Source organism: Dipodomys ordii, unplaced genomic scaffold (genome assembly GCF_000151885.1).
Source record: "Dipodomys ordii isolate 6190 unplaced genomic scaffold, Dord_2.0 Scaffold82, whole genome shotgun sequence".
NCBI classification, from domain to species: domain Eukaryota; kingdom Metazoa; phylum Chordata; class Mammalia; order Rodentia; family Heteromyidae; genus Dipodomys; species Dipodomys ordii.
In genome coordinates this window covers 11,097,730-11,120,435 of record NW_012267298.1, presented here as the reverse complement: position 1 = coordinate 11,120,435, position 22,706 = coordinate 11,097,730, and the positions used below count along the sequence as shown (strand labels likewise).

Here is a 22,706-nt window from a genome sequence, read left to right as displayed (position 1 = left end):
AAACCTTTGTTTTACTTTAATCAGTTTAATGGTTATACATTGAGAACTAAATTGTTCCAGCCAGTGTGTGCAGCAATATCTGTCCTGTGACTGTGAAGGGTGCGAATTCTGTTTTCCTTGGTTCCCATGCTCTTAACCCTGAGTGAAGTGCAAGGGCCACACCAGAGGAAGCACCCGCACCTGCCAGCCTGTTAGCAGAGCGCTGTCAGCCCTGTGACCTGCAGGCACAGTCCTCCACCAGGGAACAGTTGGGGGTCTTTTTCCAGAAAGCATCAAACATAACTCACTTCAGTGGATTTTCACCAAGTGTTGTTCAACTGAGTGGTAGTTTACCTCAGATGAGTGGTTCTTTTTCATTTCCCACTAACAACAGGTAGTGGGCTATTAAATTAAGTTGTTGTATTACCAAAAGACATAAATGTGACTTTGGAACCTCCTGACATCATCTTCAAAAGAAAAAAAAAGCAAAACAAACCAAATGCCTCATTTTAAGACACCTTTGTTTTCACTTTTCTTTTCTTTTCTTTCTTTTTTTTTTTTTGTCGGTTGTGGGCCTGAACTCTGAGCCTGGGCGCTGTCCCTCAGCTCTTCAGCTGTAGACTAACGCTCTACCACTTGAGCCTCAGCCCCACTTCTGGCTTTTTCTGCTTATGTGGTGCTGAGGAATCGAACTGAAGGCCTCATGCATGCAAGGCAAGCAATCTACTACTGAGCCACCTTCCCAGCCCCTGTTTTATTCTTTTTTGCAGTCTTTTGCCTTTTTGAAATTAATGTGTACACATCAACTATCCAGGCAAAAAAGTTACAAAGGATAAAAGTTCCTGGGTTGCATTTTTTGAAACCTGAACAAATGAAATAAATCAGCCCAGTTAATCTCCTGTAAAGTTGAACTGTCATTTGTTTTCTGAAGGTGAAATTTCTAATTATGCAATTGAGTCTAGTTAATAAAAACAGATACTAGCTAGTCTTTGAAGATGTCATTCTTATTTGGAAAAATCTCAGTAGGCCACAGTGTAGCTTTTAAAACATTCATTTGGTGTAGGGAGAGGAGAATTCCATAGTCAGTACAGATAGGTTATTTTGAATCATATTCATACTTAATTCACAAGGGCCTTGTGTGGAGCCTTGAGGTCTGTATATTATAACATGTTGCAGTAATGTCATCTTTTAATTCCATAAATTACCTGTATGTGAGTAAAATTTGCCTAATAATAGTGTTTTAAGAATATTTAAGGTATTGTGGGGGTTTAGATCGCTAATTGCCTTTTCAAATTATATTAACTAAAGGCCAGGAGGCCAGGCACCTAACTTTTGCCATCATCTGTTTCCTTTGGTGCAGAGACAGATGATTATGCTGAGATCATTGATGAAGAAGACACCTACACAATGCCCTCAAGTGAGTAAGCCATTCCTTTGCTTCCCGCTCTGGTTTCACCAGAAGAATCTCATCACTGAGTGTTTTGCAGAAAAACTCTTTTAGTCTTTTTTTTTTTGGTGAAAATACCGTACAGAGGGGTTACAATTACATGGGCAAGGTAATGAGTACATTTCTAATCAAGCATTGTTGCCTCCTCCTCTGTTTCCCCTTCCCATCCCTTCCCATCTCCCCTGGCCCCCCTACTCCCCCCTTTCCACCCCTCCCCCCCTTTTAGTCTTTAGCGTTCTATACATGCTCATTCTAGGTCAAAAAGTTTAAAAACAAATATCTATTATTTAAGTTACAGAATATTGTAATCTTGTTTTCTAGCTCTATGATAATATGAACTTTATTGGCTAGTGTATTTTCTGTATAGATAATTAGTATTGTTTAAAGATTAAATACAAGCCAGTGGGAGGAAAAGTACACAGAACCTGAGACGAGTTCTTCAAAGCCTGGAAGTGTCAGGGTGTTCTTCCTCAGAATGACCACTCACTCGGCTTGGAGGAGACAAATCTGTGCGCCTAATTTTTGCATTGGATATGCTCTTCAAGTTTTTATTTTTTGTATTAAAAAATTAAGGAAGTGAGGCTGGGAAGGTGGCTCAGTGGTAGAGCGCTTGCCTTACATGTCTGAGGCCCTGGGTTCTCCTCAGCACCACATAAGCAAAAAGAAAAAAGCTGGAAGTGGCGCTGTGGCTCAAGTGGTAGAGCTCTAGTGTTGAGCTGAAGAGCTGAGGGACAGCGCCCAGGCCCCATGATCGGACCCAAAAAAAAAATTAAGGAAGCTTCAGAAGCCTTAGTAATGTGAAATCTGCTTGTCCCAGTTTCAGTAGATCCAACAGAGCTAAATGAAGGAGATAGTACCAAAAGAGAAGAGAGAACCAAGCCTCTGAGGCTTGCATTTTCCTTGCCAGTCCAGTCAGACCCAGTGTGGACTTTCTGATTACCAATAGCCATGCGAAAATGTTTTAAGTATTGTTTACTTTGTTTTTTGTTTGGGGGGGATTTTTTTCGTATTTTTAAAAATTCATTGTAAAGGTGATAAACGGGTTGTTATGGTTACATAAGTAAGGTAATGAGTACATTTCTATTTAAACATTGCTACATCCCATCTCCCTCATTTTCTCCCGCTTACCCCTCCATTCCCCTCCCTCCCTAAGTATTATTTTGTTGATTTAGTCATGTGTTCATTCTTACAAATGTAGTATATTGATTATGTGTAGTTGAGTACTAAATGTTTCATGTGCCTGCCTATTATCCAGATCTCACAAAAATGTGTTATAAAGTAGGAAATTATGAGATAGGGATCTAGTGACATAAAGTAACATTGAGTTAACTTAGTTTTTTCTTGTGTATTTTTTAACTCATTTGTGCTTTAATAAAATTGTAAATATTATTGACCTGTCCTCACCAAGTTTGTTGTTGCTAACCTAATTTCTATTAGTTATTTCTAAGCAAGGTCTTCAATTTTTTTCTCTCTTAATTGCAATACAGAAAGCTATGGAATAGATGAAGGTAACAGGATTCATTTGAATAACTGCATTTGCTTGAATTGCAACTGTGGAGTGATGCGGGATGTTTCAGTTCTCAGTTAACTTTTATTTTAAACTCTTGTCATTGTTTTACTTATACTGTTAAATCAATGGAATTACTCGCTAAAGTGATTTTAAAGAGGAAAACACAATTTAAACTTTGGGTTGAATGTTCTGTGTGGCCCATAATTTGATTACCTGGGAGGAAGATTACCTGGCTGTTGGTTTGTCCTATTGGCAATTACATATTGTATGGATTACATATTGTATGGGCTAAGGGATGAGTTCCATATTTCAGATAAGTCAAAGTACTACTGGATTAAATTCAAGTTCAATTTACTGCTCCTAATGGGCATTTTATTTCTGTATACCTCAACAGCCTACTAAATAATTGACTTTCTATAAAATGTAATACAAAATTATTATTTAAATATTACAACTTAATATTTGCAGCACATACTCAAAAGTTGATACCGCTATGTACAATCTCGATTCTAAGTCACTTAATTTTGAAATTCATTTTAAAAAATTATTTAGACCTCTTTAAACCTCTTTAGTTCCATATATAATCTAGAAATAGAATTATCATGAAGTGGAAAACTCTTAAACCTTCAAAACATAAAAGTTTAATTAGACAGATTTTTTTATCTCCATGTTTACAACCCATAATTATTTGTAAAATAATTGCTTTAAATAATTCTGTTTTTATACCATCATACATTAATACGTAAACTAATAGCTATTATTAATCATATAATTTAATTCTTAGAGCAATTATTTAGAAAATTATCAAATAAATGCCAAATAGACCGGAGCAATTCAGTGACTCTCCAGAATACCTTTAGTAGAACTTACTGTTTGAGCACTTATCAATCCTATACCTGATGCAGAAATGCCTTTTAATGTATTGTTTAAGAGAATTCCACTCTGTTTAAAGCATTTTTATATATTGATGTACATAGATGAAACTTTTGTTCATGAGTGGTAATGAAATTATATGTATGTATCAAGTGTTATTGCTGCATTTGGATTATGGTACTTAAATTTTAATTGTGTATGGGTCATTTTTGTAGCGAGGGATTATGAGATCCAAAGAGAAAGAATAGAACTTGGACGATGTATTGGAGAAGGCCAGTTTGGAGATGTACATCAAGGAGTGTATATGAGTCCGGTAAGTATTTATACCTCTTGTATTTTTCTGCTACATATTTTTATCTTGTCTTTTTTTTAAAGCTTATTTGTTGTACACATCAACTTACAGAAATCAAAACTGTTGCCAGAATTAGCTTCTATGGGGCCAGGTCTTTCTTGATTGATTTAATCATCTGACCCACATTGGCAGCAGTAGAGTCCATGGTGGCTGTTGAGCCCATATAGCCATGTAGCCCATCTAATCCCCCTAACATTTTATCCTCTAGAAGAGATCAATTGAGAGCTGTAATTCAGTGGTTTTGAGTACTTTTGGAGTTACACAACCATCACCACAATCAATTTTATAACATTTTCTTTATCTCAAACACCAGGTGCCCATTAGCAGTGGCCAGCCATATTCTCACCCCACCTGTGTCACCATTTATCTGTCTTAGTTTACCTGTTACAGATTTCATAAAATAGAATCATGATATGTAGTCTTTTTATTTCTAAATACTTATTTGTATAGCTGTACTACCTTTTATTCATCCATTTTTCAATTGTTGGACACCAGAGATGGTCCCACATTTTGGTGATTAAAATGTTATTGTGAATATTCATGTGCATAATTTCATGTGAGTATATGTTAACACTTCTTGTTTGCTTCCTCACATGTAGCTGTGTTTAATTTTTTGACAAAACCGTTGTCTAGGTAGCTATTTCATTTAACCTTTCTAGCAGCTAGTACCAGCTCTTTGATAGTTTGTGTCTTTTTGTCTCAGCGTGAAGATTCTTTTTTTTTTTGGTCGGTCATGGGGCTTGAACTCTGGGCTTGGGCGCTGTCCCTGTGCTCTTCAGCTCAAGGCGAGCACTCTACCTCTTGGCCACAGCGCCACTTCCGGTTTTCTAGTGGTTTATTGGAGGTCAGAGTCTCACGGACTTTTCTTCCCAGGCTGGCTTTGAATCATGATCCTCAGATCTCACCCTCCTGAGTAGCTAGGATTACAGGCGTGAGCCACCAGTGCCTGGCATCAGAGTGAAGATTTTTAAAATGACTCTTTAGAATTAAGTGACACCTGTGCTCAAGAAATGGTTTCTAAAAACTGGAATATTAGCAGGTGCCCAAAGATGGCTGTACTATAGATGTATCTGCACAGATGTAGCCCTCTCTTGATACTGTCTCAGAAACTGCAGACAGTGCTTTCACATCTGTTGGGTGAATGTTACTTACCACACTGTAGCTAAACAATTAGAAGTTCAATTTTTTTTTTTAAATTTAGCTTTGAGAGGTTTTACTCTGTGCTTACATCAGTTTACCTAATTATATCTTTTACCTGCTGTTACTCTTTTCCCATTAAAAAAAATTGTTTGTAACTCACCTTTTTTTTTTCCTTTGCTGGTTCTGGGGCTTGAACTCATAGCCTGGGAGCTGTCCCTGAGCCTCTTTGTGCTCAAGGCTAGCACTCCGCCACTTGAGCCACAGTGCCAGTTGCAGCTCTTTTCAGTAGTTTATTGGAGATAAGGGTCTCATGGGGACTTTTCTGCCTGGGCTGGCTTCAAACCATAGTCCTCAGATCCCAGACTTGTAAGTAACTACGATTACAGATGTGAGCCACTGGCACCCAGCTCAATTACTCATTCTCTTAACTGTGCTCTTTGAGGAAAATGAAGTAGAATGAGCGCTACATCTAAATTTAATGAAAAGACCTAAAAGTAGACATAGCTGTCTGCTTGACAGATGTGGAAACAAGGCTCTTGACTGGATTACTGAGCAGACCACCTAAGCATAGCCTCTGCTCTGTAGCCTCTGCCTCTGTAGTTCTGATACAATGTTGCTCTAGGCTTCCCAGAGTTAGCTGGCTCACCTCGCTCACATAGCCACAGTGTGGACTTTACTTCATTTACGTCTTTCTTTCTCTCTCTTTCTCTCTCCCTCCCTCCTTCCCTCCCTCTCTCCCTCCCTCCCTCCCTCCCTCAAGAACTTTCCTTCCTTCCTTCCTTTAAAAATTTTATAGTGTTGGCAATCAAACCAAGGTCTTACAAATGATAGGAATATGCTCTGCCACTGAGCTACAGCCCTAGTCTTCATCACTTTTTAAGAATGAATCCATTTTAGCTGTGAATGTTATACCGAGTTTTTACCAGGCACAATGGCTCATACCAATAATCCCAAGTACTTTGAGAAGCAGAGATCAGAAAGATTGCAGTCTAAGGTCAGGCTGGGGAACATCTCAACTAATAAGCTAGATGTAATGTGCACATCTGTCACTTCAGCTATGTGGGAAGAATAAATAGGAGGCTTACAGTCCAGGCCTGCCTAAACTAAATAACTAAAGCAAAAAGATCCCAGGGGCATGGCTCAAGTAGTAGAATATCTATGTAGCAGGCATGATCCCTGAGTTCAAACCTCAGCACAACCACAAAAATACAAAATTCTAGAGTCTTTTAAAAAAATACCTTCAAGCTGGGAACTGGTAGCTCACACCTGTAATCCTAACTTCTCAGGAGACTGAGATCTGAGGATCACGATCCAAAGCCAGCCCAGGCAGGAAAGTCCATGAGACTCTTATCTCTAATAAGCCACCAGAAAACTGAAAGTGGCACTGTGGCTCAAGTGGTAGAGTGCTCACCTTGAGCTGAAGAGCTGAGGGACAGCACCCAGGCCCAGAGTTCAGGCCCCACGACCGGACTCCCAAAAAAAAAAAAAAAATTGTGTGTGTGTGTGTGTCTTCAATCTAATGCTTACTAAATGATTATTTAATGAGTCTTAGCCCCCAAAAGCATAGCAGGACTATTTTGTTTGATTCCATTCTGATGTCTCTCATAACAGCTTTATCATAATAAACGAATAACTTCATCAACAGTAGATGAAACTGGCATTAGTAGTGAAGATAGAAGGGTAGGCCTGTAGCCCATGGGAGATAGTTGGAAGTTGAGTTTAATGTGATGATCCAGTTAACATTCCCCTGTGGCCACCCAGCTAGTTCAGTCAGTACAGCATGAGTCTTAAAATGTCTTCCTGCTTTGTAGTGAATGGGGACAGAGGGAAAAGTAGCAGTCAGTGGCTGTTCTGTTCTCCCTGGGGTGCTGGTAACAGAGTCAGCCTGTTTCTAGATGGGTGCTACAGGTAGGAACAGAACCACTTAGATCTGTGTAGAAAGAGCTGCATAGATTTCTTAAAAGAAATTGGTTCTTGTGATGATGGAGGCTGACGAGTTCCAAGATCTGTTTGGAAAGCCAGAAATCCAAGAGAGCCAATGAATGGTATCGTCTAAATCCAAAAGCTGAGGAAGTAGTTCTGCTTTAAGGCAGAAAAAGACCAGTGTCCGTGATCCCAACTCCCCATGTAAACAAAGCTCATGGTTGAGCCCTGCCCACATCAGCCCATCTGCTCTACTCAGTCTGCCGACTTCAATGTTAAGACTCATTCAAGAACCAGATGAGGCTGTGTATACCTGTAATCCCAGAAATCGAAGTACTCTGGAGCCCGAAACCAGAGGATCATGAGTTCAAGGTCAACTTGAGTAACATAGCAAGGCTATCTGAAAACAAAACAAAGTTACAACTCATTTGAAAACATCCTCACATGGAAGTTTTCATGGGGAAAAAAAATACCCTCATGGAAAAATCCAGAAGAGTGCTAGTCTAAATATCTTGGTGCTTCATGACCCAATCAAATAGACACAAAAAAAATTTCCCCCTTGTGATGAGATGTTAGAAGTCTGTCTTAGTCATACCACCTTAAAGTAACTTTTCTACCTCCAGGTGGAGACAGAACGAGTAGTGTGCTAGCCGGGGCAGAAGAGGAAAAAGGCAGAGTAGGAGGTACCAATTTGGAGGTTGGCATATAAATGGCACTTGAGCCCACAATTCTTAGTGCCAATCTTTCCTGCCTGTGACTGATATTTATGGGCCTATGCCCCCCCCCATTTACAGAGCAGGAAGACTTCAGAAAGAGCTTGGCATAATCAAGCTTCATCCCATCAAGAAATTAACCATGGCACCATTTCAGAGCAGAATCTTGTGACAAGTGGTAGCTCCATCCCAGTTGAGGACAGTGCTCCAGCTCAGAATGAATTGCCCTGACTCACTGTTAACGCGCCCCTCTAAAGGAAGGCGCCTGTCCCTCCTGGCAGCATGACGTGGGCAGCCACACCTTCCATCCTCTGTTGACTCCTTTTCAGGTGAGATCCATCCCTATCCCTCTTACCCTTCGTTGTCAAGCCTAAGATAACAGGGTCAGCCAGTGGGAAGAAGCTACGCGAAGCTTAGCCATGTTCAAAGCCTAAAGAGAAAGTTAAAAGTCAGGCAGCCCAGTTAGGGGCCAATGACTCAGCTGGTCGGTCTGATGACACCACCTAGCCTCTCCCAAGGAAGGAGAAATGTACAGAGGAAGTAAGAGAAGGACTTGAGTGGCATCCTGCCCACTGGCCCTCTCTCCCTTCCTCCCGAGCCAAGCCGCACCCAGCCTGGTTGACTCATCCACATTTCACCGGGAGACTTAGGAGAATTTGTTTAAAAGGAATCTGGCAGTAAGTAGCACCTGCTAAACTTTTAGTTCCCCATCTGCTCTTGTTCTCTTTTTCCCTATGCTTTAGAGTGTTAGGCACCTTAGAGATAAACTGAATAGATGGCTCTGGCAATGCTAACTTGTACTTATCCAGGGTTAGATAAGCACACAGCATTTACGATACTGTGTTAAGTTGCTCAAAATGACAAGTCATTTCTCAGATTGGAAGCTTTTTGAAGAAAAGAAACATTTTGGCTTCTAAACACATTCTTGTTTTTTCTATTACTTTGCTCACCACACCTTCCTTGTTTCCTTTACCATTTTCTCCTTTTTTTCCAGCCTTTTCATTACTGTAGAGCTTCAGTCCTTGAACTCTGTCTCTGTTGTCTTTGTTGATAATTTTATGCAGTCATATGGATTAGTTTCCTTCCAGAGTCCCTCATCCCGCTCAGGTTTCCCTGAACTTAGTCACACTGTCCTCCTACTGTCCCCTGCCCCTAACCATCTTTCCATTTCTCTGGCCACAGACCTGACCTTCACTCTTTCTCTTACCAGCCCACCAAAAGTTGTCCAGCCTTAGGAATGTATCCAGCTTAGCCCTTCCTGTCTGCACCACTACCACACTTGGCCAGAGCCTCTCAACTTCAGTGAGAGCTCCCTGTGTCTGATCTTGTCCCCAGCAGCCCAATCAGAGCAGTTCTTCTGACCTTAGATCAGACCCTGAATCCTGACCCAGACCACACCGTGGGTCCCGATTCTACCTAGAATAGAAACTATCCCTTCATTTTAGCCTGGAAAGTCTCTCTTCCCCTTGGACTCAATGCTTTTGGTCCCTGTGTGCTCTGTTCCATCCTCAGTGATCACACATATCCTTCCTCCAGCCAGGAGTAATGGTCCTGCTCCGTCATGGAGCCAGCTCCCTTTCCTCCAGATCTTTGCAGTGCAGCAGCCACCATGCCATCTCTATGTCCTGGTTTACTTCTCTGTCTCTGATACCACTGTTCCTCACTGGAGTGCAGGCTGGGCATGAGCAGAGACTGCTGTCTGATGTTGACTGGTGTATCCTGGTTACTTGTAGTAATGCCTGCCATAGGAGCAGATAAGTATTCAACCTGTGCCTTGTGAATAAATGACTTTTCACATGCATGTTCATTTTTCTCTGGGGATTTTACATGTGTGTATGATTCTGTAATTTCCCTAACACAGGAGAACCCAGCTTTGGCAGTTGCAATTAAAACGTGTAAGAACTGTACTTCGGACAGCGTGAGAGAGAAATTCCTTCAAGAAGCCTGTAAGTTTCTAGAGATTTCTATGGAATTCCATTTGCCTTTCTTTCTGTAAGGTCCAAACTATCTCTGAGGAAGTAAGAAAAATCATGTTTCTACTTTCATGAGATAGCTACATTTGTCATTTTGCCTTCCAAGTTAATGTCTGAATTTCAGTGGGCAGGATTGTGCAGATTTTCCTCAGTAAATGTGATGCTTTATATATGAAAGTAGATGATAGCCTCTCCTTTCATGGTACCAATATGTCTTTCAGTGTACTCGGTGCATATGGAGAAATGATCGTGCCCCAAATACTGCCAGGCCTTGCAAATCCAGATAGACATGATCCCTGCTTGCTGGATCTCATAGACTAGACTGCTGATTAGTTAGAACTTCACTACCCACCTGGTTTGCCGCCTTATCCTACTACATAATCTGAAAGACTCACCAAAAATTGACCTCAGAGGAGACCCCTCTAGTGGCTTCCAGAGTGACTTTAACTGCAAGTGATTTCCCTTACCTATATCCCCTCTAGTCCCTGGCTTGTATATGCCATAATGATGCTGCCTTGAACGAGTTGTGTATGACTGGTCTTTTCTCATGAAAGTAAATCATGGAGAGCAAGGGACTTGTCCATCTTGTACACACCAAGCACATTCTTCTCTGCCTTCTGCTGTGGTGGTGATGATACTGAATCTGATGATGATTTGATCCCTCTTCCTTTCACAAGGCATTTCCCTGCTTCTCCTTTAAAACAAAGAACCCTTTTCTGACTACCATCCCTACAGTAGGTCTCCCTTTGGCATTCCCTGCCATGGCACAAGTATCTGTGATCAAATATGGAACACTGTTGACATGTTGACTGTTGTTCCCCCAAGATTTAAGCTCCGTACAGTCAAGGGCATGTCTGCTTTACTTATTACCTGTATCCCATGGCCAGCAGAGGGTTTAACCCATGAGAAGTATTTGTTGTTCATTATATGGCCATCCAATGGATGTTTTCTATTTCCATGTTAGTAAAGATTTCCATCTAAACGTCCTTTAAATTAATATTAACTAAATCATATTCTGACCCCCATCAATTAAGTCTTAAGTACATCTTTAATCCTGTTCCTGAGGCTCTGCCTCAAGTATAAGAAAAAGTCTGGCCAGTGGCTTCTGTCTCAACTCACTCATTTCTACAGAGTGCTAGAGCCAAGAACATAGACTACCCAGTTATCAACACTTAGCCCTCTGTCAGCCTTACCTTTGGTGGGCTCTTGTGCGTTATGTATTTTCAAAAATGCAAATTTTAGGGCTGGGAAGGTGGCTCAGTAGTAGAGCGCTTGCCTTGCATGCATGAGGCCCTGGGTTCGATTCCTTAGCACCACAGCAGAAAAAAAAAGCCGGAAGTGGTGCTGTGGCTCAAGTGGTAGAGTGCTAGCCTTGAGCTGAAGAGCTGAGGGACAGCACCCAGGCCCAGAGTTCAGGCCCACGACTGGACCCTCCCCCCCACCCCCACCCCCCGCAAAAATGCAAATTTTAAAAATCACTTATCTTTTCCTAAAGTTATCTGAACAATTATTGTTTAAAGCATTTTTAGGAGATCACTACAGAAATCATCCATAGTTTGTTTTTTTTTTAATTTGGTACTGGAGATTAAACCCAAATTTTTTTTTAAGTTTGTCAGTTATGGAGCTTGAACTCAGGGCCTGGGTGCTGTCCCTGAGCTCTTGTGCTCAAGCCTAGCACTCAACTATTTTGAGCGGTAGCTTGGCTTCCAGTTTTCTGATGGTTAATTAGAGATAAGAGTCTCATGAACTTTTCTACCTGGGCTATCTTTGAACCATGATACTCAGATCTCAGTCTCCTGAGTAGCTAGGATTACAGGAGTGAGCCACCAGTGCCTGGCTAAACGCAAAACTTTTAATTGCTAGATAAACACTATACCACTTGATTTACTCCTCTAGCCCACTTATTGTATAATATGAGTAGTAAAATTAAGCTAATCTTGTTTTCTTCCATGGAAGGGTTGCTCAATTGCTACTTCAGAGAAATATGACAGATGTAGTATGTCTGCACTCTATAAGGCTTTAATGAGCAATGTGTAAAATGGAAGAGACATCCTAGGCTAGGGAGTGTCAAACTCCTGTAGAGGGCCAGATAGTAAATATTTATGGCTGTTAGACTAGTTTCTGTCCCAGTTATGTAGCTGTGTCATTGTGAAAACCATCTACAGACAGTACAAAGGAGATGGACAGAGCTAGGTTCCAGTAAAATATCATTTGTAAAGGTAGGCTGCAACCTTTGAACTTCCTTCCCTGGGTAATGAACAGGCTACACCCTGAGTATCATGAGCCACGATATGATAAGGACACCTGAACACCCATGTTCATTGCCGCACTATTCACAATAGCCAAGATATGGAAACACCCAGGTGCCCCACAAGAAATGAGTAGATCCAAAAAATGTGGCAACTGTATACACAATGGCACTTTACACAGCCATTACAATGAATAAAATGTCATTTGCAGGGAAATGGATAGAACTAAAGCAAATCATGTTAAGTGAGGTAAGCCAAGCTAATAAAGACAAACAGTGCATAGTCTCTCTGATGTGCAGAAATTAGGTCTAAAATGCACTGGGATATGACAAATTACACAGGAATCTAGATACTCGCATAGAGTGAGACCAAAAGAGGATACTCTTAGGAGAGAAACACAAAGGCACAATGCCTGCCTTTTCATAGCTATATAAAATAATATACATACTGAAATGAACTTGAAGATATGGAAACAAAAGACCTCTTTTTCCCCCTTCTTTTTTTAGTTTTTTTATGATTCTGTTATATGGTATATTCAAGTGTACATCTTCAGAAGGGCTTGGCGGAGGGTACAGCACTCGAGGAAAAAGAGTGTAAAAGTACAGCAATGGAGCTTACTGGACACTGATGAAAGGAAACTGTACAACTTGTAGTTGGAGATGGGAGGGAGAGACTGGGAGAGTATGAGGGAAGGGAAGACACTGTATGAAAGGAAATATACTCATTACCTGACTCATGTAGTTGTAATAACATTGTACAGCACCTCTATAGTAGCAATGAAGTAAATTTAAAAAAAAAAAAAAGAACTTTAAAAAAATAGTCTGGACAGGCACCAGTGGCTCACACCTGTAACCCTAGCTACTCAGGAGGCTGTGTTCTGAGGATCGAGGTTCAAAGCCATCCCGGGTAGGAAAGGCCATGAGACTCTTATCTCTAACTAACCCTCAGAAAACCAAAAGTGGTGCTGTGGCTCACGTGGTAGAGCGCTTGCCTTGAGCTGAAGAGCCGAGGGACAGTGCCCAGGCCCAGAGTTCAACCCCATGACCCACCAAAAAAAAAAAAAGTCTGTACTTTCCTAAGATTGCCAGGTCAACATGGATAGTTTCCCAGTGACTGCTAAACTTTACTTTTCATCCTTTGCTTTGTAGTATTTGAAGTAATTACTTGAGAGTAAATTAAAAATCTTAATGGGTATATGTAAGGATCACCCAAAACCAAAAGTCAGGCTGGGCGCCAGTAGCTCACACCTGTAATCTTAGCTACTTTGGAGGCTGTGGTCTGAGGATTGTGGTTTCAAGCCAGCCCAGAAGGGAAAGTCTTTGAGACTCTTATCCCCATTTACCCACCAGAAAAACTGCAAGTAGAGCCGTAGCTCAAAGTCTTGAGAAAAGAGCTCAGGGACTGTGCCCAGGCCCTTAGTTCAAGCCCCATGACCACAAAAAAATAAAATAAAAAGTCAGTAGTTATTCATGGTAAATCGAAAATGAATGGTGGAAAATCTGTCTAAAGATCCCTTATTACTAGCCAGTCTCCAGTGGCTCACACCTATAATCCCAGCAACTCAGGAGGCTATGATCTGAGGACTACAGTTCAAAGCCAGCCCAGGCAAGAAAGTGTGTGAGACTCATCTCCAATTAACCACTAGAAAAGTGAAAGTGGCATTTTGGCTCAAAGTGGTAGAGCACCAGCCTTGAGCAAAAGAGGTCAGGGGCAGTGCCCAGGCCTTTAGTTCAAGCCCAGTGACCAACCAAAAACAAACAAACAAAAAACAGAAAACAGATTACCTAAACAATGACATGAGCCAGACAAGATGAAAGGATGACATGATATGCTTCGGATTGTGGACCATTTTTATATTACCTGTTAAAGCAAAAGTATCATAACAGGCTGTCATGTCTTCCTCTTGGAATATATGGAATATATTTTTTGCTTCACACAAAACATAAGGGGTTTGCATTACATAAAGTGAAAGTGAGGCAACTTCCAGAGCATCAGTAGGTCTGTGGTATCCCAATAAGAGCAGCAGAAATGTATATCGAGGCTCACCCGGCTCTGGGTCTCAACTACAGTGGCTGCACATTTTAGTAACTCAGTAGTGAGACAGAGACACCAGGGGAATCTAAACATGACCTTCAAGGGACCATCACTTGAATGTGATTGTAGACTTCTTTCCTGAACACAGTAGACAGGAAGAACATAAGGTTCATAAATCAGTAATTAGTTGAGAATAATGGTATACTCCTATAATTCCAGAGCTGTAGAGGCTGAGGCAGGAGGACCACAGGTTCAAGGCCAGCCTAGCTACATAATGAGACTTCTAGAGAGAATGAGAGAGAAAGAGAATTCAAGAACAAGTTGTTAACACACAAGGTTAGCCCTGTGAAGACGTTGTACTCAGTGCCACATTCAGACCTGTTTTTGCTCCTAAGTGGGCACAACTTGGGCACAAAATCGCTTAGTTATAAGTGAATCTGAAAGTTGTTATACCAAAGAGAATCTTAAGAGGTGAATTCTTGAGTATATGCAAAATTTTAACTTTATTTCCCCACACACACTGAAAAGAAATATGCATGTTATTATCATTTTCCTACAACTTTGGAATACTAAAATGCATGAATAGCTTGACAGAACATGTAATAATATTTTCTGGCCCCTTTCAAAGTCTTTTTTTTCCCACAACATTTAGATATCAGCTACTTTATAACTGCTAATTTAAAAAATTACTGCTTTTATGGTAATGTCCTTGCTTGACAATATAATAAGGTTTTTTTCATGTTAAGTCTGTGAAATTTAGTATTTTTATACCCATTGGAGTATGTCATTTTTAAAATTACTCACAGGGTGTTGGAGGCAGCCTGTATTTCTGTGAAATTTGAACTCTGAGCCCCCATGTAGTTACACTTGTGTATATGGTGCCATTGGGCGGGCAGGCACCAGCATGCAGCAGCCACGTAGCATTCTGTTTCTCTTTCACAGATGTCCTCACAGCTGTCCCGGTCCTTGAAACAGCCGGTTATGTGCAGAGGGACAAGGCCACAGTGGTGTGTGCAGATGCTAGCAGCGTGGGGTTAAGATAGAAGGCTTCCCACCAGGAAGTTGGAGTTCATTCTTGCTCCTCCAGCAGTGGTTTGCATTAGCATGTTACCTAAATGAACTGTACAGTCCCACTTGATTAGATTTCTAGAGGAAAACTAGCCCAGGGTCAGCTTTGCCAACAGAAGGAAAGAATGGGTTTTCTTAACCCTTCACCTTGTGTTCTGCCTGGCCTACCTGGGTTTGCTATTGTGTGGTTGTCTTGCATTCTAGCGACAGAATATGCTGGGCCAATTTGTGCCCCGTAAGAGCAGGCTTAACTTACAACATTGAACACAGAGCTCATTGAACATCAGACTTGTGTTAATTGAACTAGCCGTCAGACCTACAGAAGAATTTTCAAATGACTAACTGGAGACAACTTTTTTCCCTAGTAACAATGCGTCAGTTTGACCATCCTCATATTGTGAAGCTGATTGGAGTCATCACAGAGAATCCTGTCTGGATAATCATGGAGCTGTGCACCCTGGGAGAGGTACTGAGATCTCCACACCTCCCATGCTTCCTAATCATTTCGTTTGTGCTTGGTTTTTGATAGCCTTTGCCTGAGAACCAGAAGTACACATACTACATCATAGGTTCTCAACAGAGTTCTCATTAAAGATTATGTGTGCTTTTGATTTAAAGAACATGGAAATAAATACCTTCGTTGAGCTGGGTGCAGTAGCACATGTCTATAGTCTCAGCTACTGCAGGTGTTGAGGGAAGTAAATCACTTGAGCCTAAGAGTTCAGGGTGTGTGTGTGTGTCTGTGTGTGTGTCTGTGTGTGTGTCTGTGTGTGTGTGGGTGAGAGTGTGTGTTCATCATTACATTTCCAGACAATCCCCTCCACAATGTCTTTCCCTTATTCAGGACAGGTTTTGTGGGTTTTTGTTTGTCTCACTCTTTGGTACCATTGCCTAAATAATTAGCCCAGTGATTTGAGGATGAAAGAAACACTTTTAGTGGAATATGGGTAGATTAATGGTGAATTGAGGTAAACCTAAACATTTCTTCATTTTTCTGAGAATTCACTTGCATTATCTTTCAGACTAGTTGGTATTCGTCATGGTTTCTTTGAAAAATATGAGTAACAGAAGTGTCTACTGTCCTTTTAGACATCCTCCAGAGCACAGAAACCAGTGAGTCATCCTGTCACCTGGAAACTTGCTAGCAATGCAGATCTGCAGATCTGCAAATCCAGGGCCAATCCCTGCCCGTTGAGTCAACCCCCAGCAGGGAGGTGACCAGGATTCCCCTTTCACCATCTCCCTCTGCCCTGTGTTTCCAAGTCAAATGGAGGGATGGCATACATTTTTTTGTTCAATAAACTTGTATGCCTTTCTTCCCATGTTAACATCTAGCTGAACTAATGGTATCAGTAGGAGTCAGGACTATTTAAGCCCAGTGGGGTAAACACTTGACCTAGGACCATTTTATTCTTTGCATCAAAATCCTCAAGGAGACAGAAAGGCAGATTTCTTGTTTCTCCTTCCTTAATTCCCACCCTAAACACTTTCCCTAAGGCAGCAAGGTTTGCAGTGGTGGCGGATGGGCTATGTGTGTGTTAACGTTTGTTTGAATAGAAAATAGGTCTCTTTGTTCTCTGTTATTTAGTAGTATTTCATATTGTGCTTTAATTCATTCCCTTGAGGGATATCTTTATTTTCTTAAAAATCTGCTTATAGTCACAAATGTTTTTATATTAGGATTTAAAACACGTCACTGTAATTTCTGAGTTACAATATTGCATCTGCTATACTTTTTTTAAGTAAGGGAGAATCGAAGCCATCTTCCTGTAATAAAAAATGCATTTGAAAATGCTCACGTTGCTGTTTTATGTGGCATTCTTGTTTTGATTTCTATTGTCTGTCTCTGAGTTATTCTCTTTTGTTTTGACCCTTGTTCTAAAAGCTGAGATCATTTTTGCAAGTAAGGAAGTACAGCTTGGATCTGGCGTCTTTGATCCTGTATGCTTATCAACTTAGTACAGCACTTGCGTATCTGGAGAGCAAAAGATTTGTACACAGGTAAGACCCAGTCATGAGGCTGCTAAATTGCTTTCTAAGCAGAAGTAGTAGATGAGAAACAGGCAAGGAAAAATTTCTAACTATACCCCATAACCTTTGAACCATTTAAATCTCTAGTGCCTAGAAAGTCATTTGTCCTTTCAGACTGAAGTACATGGTACTTGAACAAGCAGTGAAAGGGCTTGGGGATGCATTTATTCCACCCACGAATACAGTCAAGCGCCTATACCTGGCTTGAGCAGTGAATATGTGGAAATAGGAAACTCTTCTGAGATTTTCAGGATATCTCTTTATTTACAAATGACATCTATTGGCATTCTGCAGAATTTCTCTTTGTAATTTGCAGCTCTGTAGTTTGAATCCACATGAATTTGTTTGCTAGATACAGTGTTAAGAGTTAAGTTCTATTTATTTAATGAGAGTTAAGTTCTATTTATTTAATGAGATCTCTGATAATGGCACAATTCCAATTTCAGTTGTGTACTGTTGTTTGTCAGTTTAATGTAGTGGATAATATGACAGATAATTTTGTAAGTATTTTCCTAATTTGAGAATGTATTTTGCCATCATTCAAAGTAAATACCAGTATTTTTATGTGTGCGTATACATATATATGTATATGTATTGTACGTGTGTAGTATTTATGGGGTTGTTTTTATTATGTTTATTGTCCTCATTTTTTTATTAGGGACATTGCTGCTCGGAATGTTCTGGTATCCTCAAATGATTGTGTAAAATTAGGAGACTTTGGCTTATCGCGTTATATGGAAGACAGTACTTATTACAAAGGTAAGAAATAGGTTCCAGACCTTCACTGTGTTTTTTTAAAAGGCATTTTCCAGCTGGGTGCTGCTGGTGGTTCATGCTTGTAATCCTGGCTACTCAGGAGGCTGTAAGACTCTTATCTCTAATTAATCACAGAAAAAATGGAAGTGGTGCTGTAGCTCAATGTTAGAATGTGAGCCTTCAGAAAAAAAAAAGAAAACTTAGAGATAGCACCCTGGCCCAGAGTTAAAGCCCCAGGAATGGCCCACAAAAACGGTATTTTTCCAATGTGCTTGACTGAGATATGGAACCAATTCAATGGAGGAAAAATGGTGGTCTGTTCACACACAGTGCTGGAGGAGTTGGATAGCTTCAACCCCAGTCACCCCAAAGAAATTCAAGATGGATCATACAACTATACAACTTTTAGAAGAAAAAAAAACATAGTTAATGTTTACAATCTAGATCTTTGCCAGGAGGTCTGTAGGTTGGTTTGACACTAAAAACAAGGATGTAGAAGCAGCAAAATATGATTAGAATTAAACATTCTTATTCTACAAAAGACTCCTGGAAGGGTGAAAGGACAAGGTACAAATTAGGAGGAGATAGTTTGCTAACTACATGAGGACAGATGTATGAAGGACTGACCATAGTAAGTGACAAGGCACAGGAACATGAGCAGAAGATGAACAGAAAAAATATGTGGGACACGTGAAGATGCTCAATATCTTTATCACTGAAAAATGCAAATTATACAACATCAAGATGATACTTACAACCCCATCAGGACTATTAAATCCATCTGTTTACTAAGATTGAAAAAAAAATAGTGACAACACTCATTGCCATAAAGACACAGAGAAACTAAATTTTCCATTATTTATTGATGGCAATAGAGCCAAAAAAGCTCAGCAAAATCATAAAAACTAAATATACAGCTACCATACAACATAGCAGTTGGACTCCTGGGCATTGATCCCAGATCATGTTTGTATAACACGTTAATACAGTTTCAGTTGTAATAGCCAAAAAGTACAGTCAGGAGCTGGGGATCTAGCTCAATAGTAAAGGGCTTGCTTAGTATGCATGAGGCCCTGCTCTGATTCTCACCACAAGAAAAAGGAAGAAAACAAAAACAGTGCTGTTAACCCAAGGCTCTCTTCAGCTAATAGATACAAAAACCTCATCACTGTTCTCTTTCAATATTCTATCTGTCTTTCATAGCTTATTACTGTTTAAACCATGATTGTTTGATGTTTGAAAAGAATATGTAATAGATAAAAAGAATTGTTTGGTTGATAGTTTTTGCTATTTACTCATTTAACTTACAAGCTCATAACCAGGCACTCGTGGCTTATGCCTGTAATCCTAGCTACTCAGGAGGCTGAGATCTGAGGATTCCAGTTCAAAGCCAGCCTTCGGCAAAAAAAAGTCCCCATGAGACTCTTATCTCCAATTAACCACCAGAAAATGGAAAGTGGCACTGTGGCTTAAAGTGGTAGAGCGTTAGCCTTGAACAGAAGAGCTCAGGACAATACCCAGGCTCCGAGTTCAAGCTCCACAAGAGACAAAAGAAACAAGAAAGATTTTATCCTAGTGAACTGAAATCTTACAACACAATGCTGTCTACTTACCCTCCTGCCTGGTGGTTTATGCCTTCTGGCTCACACCTCATTTTGGGGAGGGCAGGACTTCAGTGTCTCATCCTCTACCCAGCTTCACCACTCACCCATCCAAATACCTCACAGAGAATCAAGGTCTAGAGGGTCAGATAGCTGGAGCTTTTTAGTTTAATACTGAAAGTCTCAGCAAGCTCTATAAGGTTCTCAAGCAGATAACAGGGAAAATTTATCTTCTAGCTTCAAAAGGAAAATTGCCTATAAAATGGATGGCTCCAGAGTCAATCAATTTTCGACGGTTTACCTCAGCTAGTGACGTATGGATGTTTGGTGAGTATTTTATTTTTAAGTTTTGTATCTAAAAAGAAAACCACATTTCACGTATCCTTCAAAATAAAGAACATTTTCTTGTCAGAGTAGGTAGAGTGTTGCCTTCCCAAGCTTGACCGCTGCCCTCATTGGGAGGTCACTAACAAATAGCTATAGAGCAAAGGTTATGCACCAGCTTCAGGTGTGATTCTCTGATACTCTATCTCACTTTCACAGCCTGTCACTTTTTGCTTTTGGTCCCTTTGGCTGCCTCCTCTTCCCCACAGGGAGATGCCCTATCTGTTTTCTTTTATCTCTTTTCCCTCCATTACCATCACACTGAATGTGGACACTTAATGTTCTTCTGGCTTTGTGACAGCTCCTTTAGCCTGGAGGATCTATACTGCTCCGTCCATCTCCTTGTTCTGAAATAGGCTTGTCTCAAGGCTTGGTTATCAATCCTTTGTCTTCTATAACTTCTCTTTCTTTGATGTTTGGTCTGTCTCTTCCTTTCCTCCAAAGTCGTCCTGCTGCTACTCTCTGGTGTAAAAGTGTGTTTCTAATTCATCTACACTATGCATGTACACTGCCTTTATCCAAATTGCACAGTGACTTGCTCTGTTGATGTGGAGCACTGCTGCCTCTTCTTGCCTGATGTTATTTCTACCCTGACTACCTTGTTCCTACATCCAGTCCTTCAGTGCAATCCCATCTAAGGTTAAAATCCATCTAGGTTCCCTGAAGGCTAACATTGCAGATAACCAGATACTGACCCCTCAAGAAATATACTCTTTATCTGACTTAAGTAATAGTAACCTCTCTGTACATCGCCTTTATAATAACAATTAAAACTATTTGCTGGGGCTGGGAAGATGGCTCAGTGGTAGAGCGCTTGCCTTGCATGCCAGAGGCCCTGGGTTCAATTCCTCAGTACCACATAAGCAAAAAGAAAAAAGCCGGAAGTGGCGCTGTGGCTCAAGTAGTAGAGCGCTAGCCTTGAGCTGAAGAGCTGAGAGACAGCACCCAGGCCCAGAGTTCAGGCCCCATGACCGGACCCAAAAAAAAAAAAAAAAACAAAAAAAACTATTTGCTAAAAAAATAAATGGGGCTTGGAATGTGGCCCAGCATGCATAAAGCCCAGTGTTCAATTCCTCAGTATCACATAAACAGAAAAAGCTGGAAGTGGCACTGTGGTTCAAGTGGTAGAGTGCTTGTCTTGAGCACAGAGAGGCTCAGGGACAGTACCCAGGCCCTGAGTTCAAGCCCCAGGACTGGCAAAATAAAATAAAATAAATGTTGGGTGTCAGTGGCTCATGCCTGTAATCCTAGCTACTCAGGAGACTGAGATCTGAGGATCCAGATTCAAAGTCAGCCTAGAAAGGAAAATCCATGACATTCTTATCTCCAATTAATCACAGAAAAATGCTGGAAGTGGCTCTGAGACACAAGTGGTAGAGTGTTAGCCTTGAGTAAAAGGGGCCCAGGGACAGCGACCAAGCCCCCAGTTCAAGCCCTTAGGACCCTCAGGAAAAAAAAAAATGTAACTAAGTACTGTGTACATCACCTTTATAATAACAATAAAAACCAACTTAGAGAATTAGGAAAGACTCTGAAGACCATGTGATTTGGGTACAAATCCAAACCACAGTTGCTAGCTGGGTAAATCATAGGACAAGTTAATTTGCCTTCTCAAGGATACCTGAGAAACTTGATTCAGAAATCCCTACATTTTCACATTTTAACATTTTCAAAACTGAGGAATAACTTTATAGTTGACACTAATTGGGGCATTTTTAAAATACAGTTTTCCTTACCCCAATTCATGTGAACTTTGTAAGTTTTGCTCATATTGCTACTTTCATAGCCAAATGAGTTTTTTTTTTTTTTTTTTAAAAAAAACTCTTTGTAATAATAGATTAAAAAACTAACCATAAGCTGGGCGCCGGTGGCTTACGCCTATAATCCTAGCTACTCAGGAGGCTGAGATCTGAGGATCACGGTTCAAAGCCAGCCCGGGCAAGAAAGCCTGTGAGACTTTTTTTTTTTGTGGGGCTTGAACTCTGGGCCTGGGTGCTGTCCCTGCACTCTTCAGCTCAAGGCAAGCACTCTACCTGTGAGACTCTTATCTCCAATAAACCACTAGAAACCAGAAGTGGCACTGTGGCTCAAGCGGTAGAGCTTTTGCCTTGAGCTGAAGAGCTGAGCGACAGTGCCCAGGCCCAGAGTTCAAGCCCCATGACCAATAAAATAACCATAGTAAGAAAAAAATTATACCATAAATTGGCACCATTCCACCATCCATTTTGTCCTGTAAAATAATGCTGCTCCTTACAATCAGAGGCATCTTAGATGCGGTGTAGAGTACAGAATAAATGATAGAAGTTCAAACCAATATTCAAACAGTACTAGATATAGAGGGAGAGAAGAGGGCAAGAAAAAAGAAAAGAGGCCATTGCAAAGACTAAGGGTCTTACAGGGTGTTTTGTTTTGTTGATATATGGTGCAGGGCATTGAACTCAGGGCCGTAAACTTTGTAGACAGGCACTCTACTTCTTGAGCCTTGTACCTCCTATCTCTTTATTCCTCAATTTTTTGAATAGGTCTCAAGTGTGTGTCTATGCTGGTCTGGGAGCAGTCTTCCCAGGTCAGCCTTCCACGCAGCTTAGAATGGAAAGGAATCTTGAAAACTCCTGCCCAGTCTGGCCTCAAACTATAATCCTCCCAGTATCAGTCTCCCAAGTAGCCAAGTTT

General features: G+C 40.7%; 1 protein-coding gene across 1 annotated transcript in view; it reads left to right on the top strand.

Moving 5' to 3' along the window:
* Ptk2 (protein tyrosine kinase 2) overlaps positions 1–22,706 on the top strand; it is a 227,886-nt gene that overhangs the window by 161,926 nt on the left and 43,254 nt on the right. Inside the window, exons 16-22 of the mRNA XM_013025136.1 lie at positions 1,340–1,396; positions 4,025–4,122; positions 9,799–9,883; positions 15,627–15,727; positions 17,147–17,262; positions 17,951–18,051; positions 19,887–19,976. Coding sequence (XP_012880590.1) covers positions 1,340–1,396; positions 4,025–4,122; positions 9,799–9,883; positions 15,627–15,727; positions 17,147–17,262; positions 17,951–18,051; positions 19,887–19,976 — 648 coding nt within the window. The remainder of the gene's footprint in view (positions 1–1,339; positions 1,397–4,024; positions 4,123–9,798; positions 9,884–15,626; positions 15,728–17,146; positions 17,263–17,950; positions 18,052–19,886; positions 19,977–22,706) is intronic.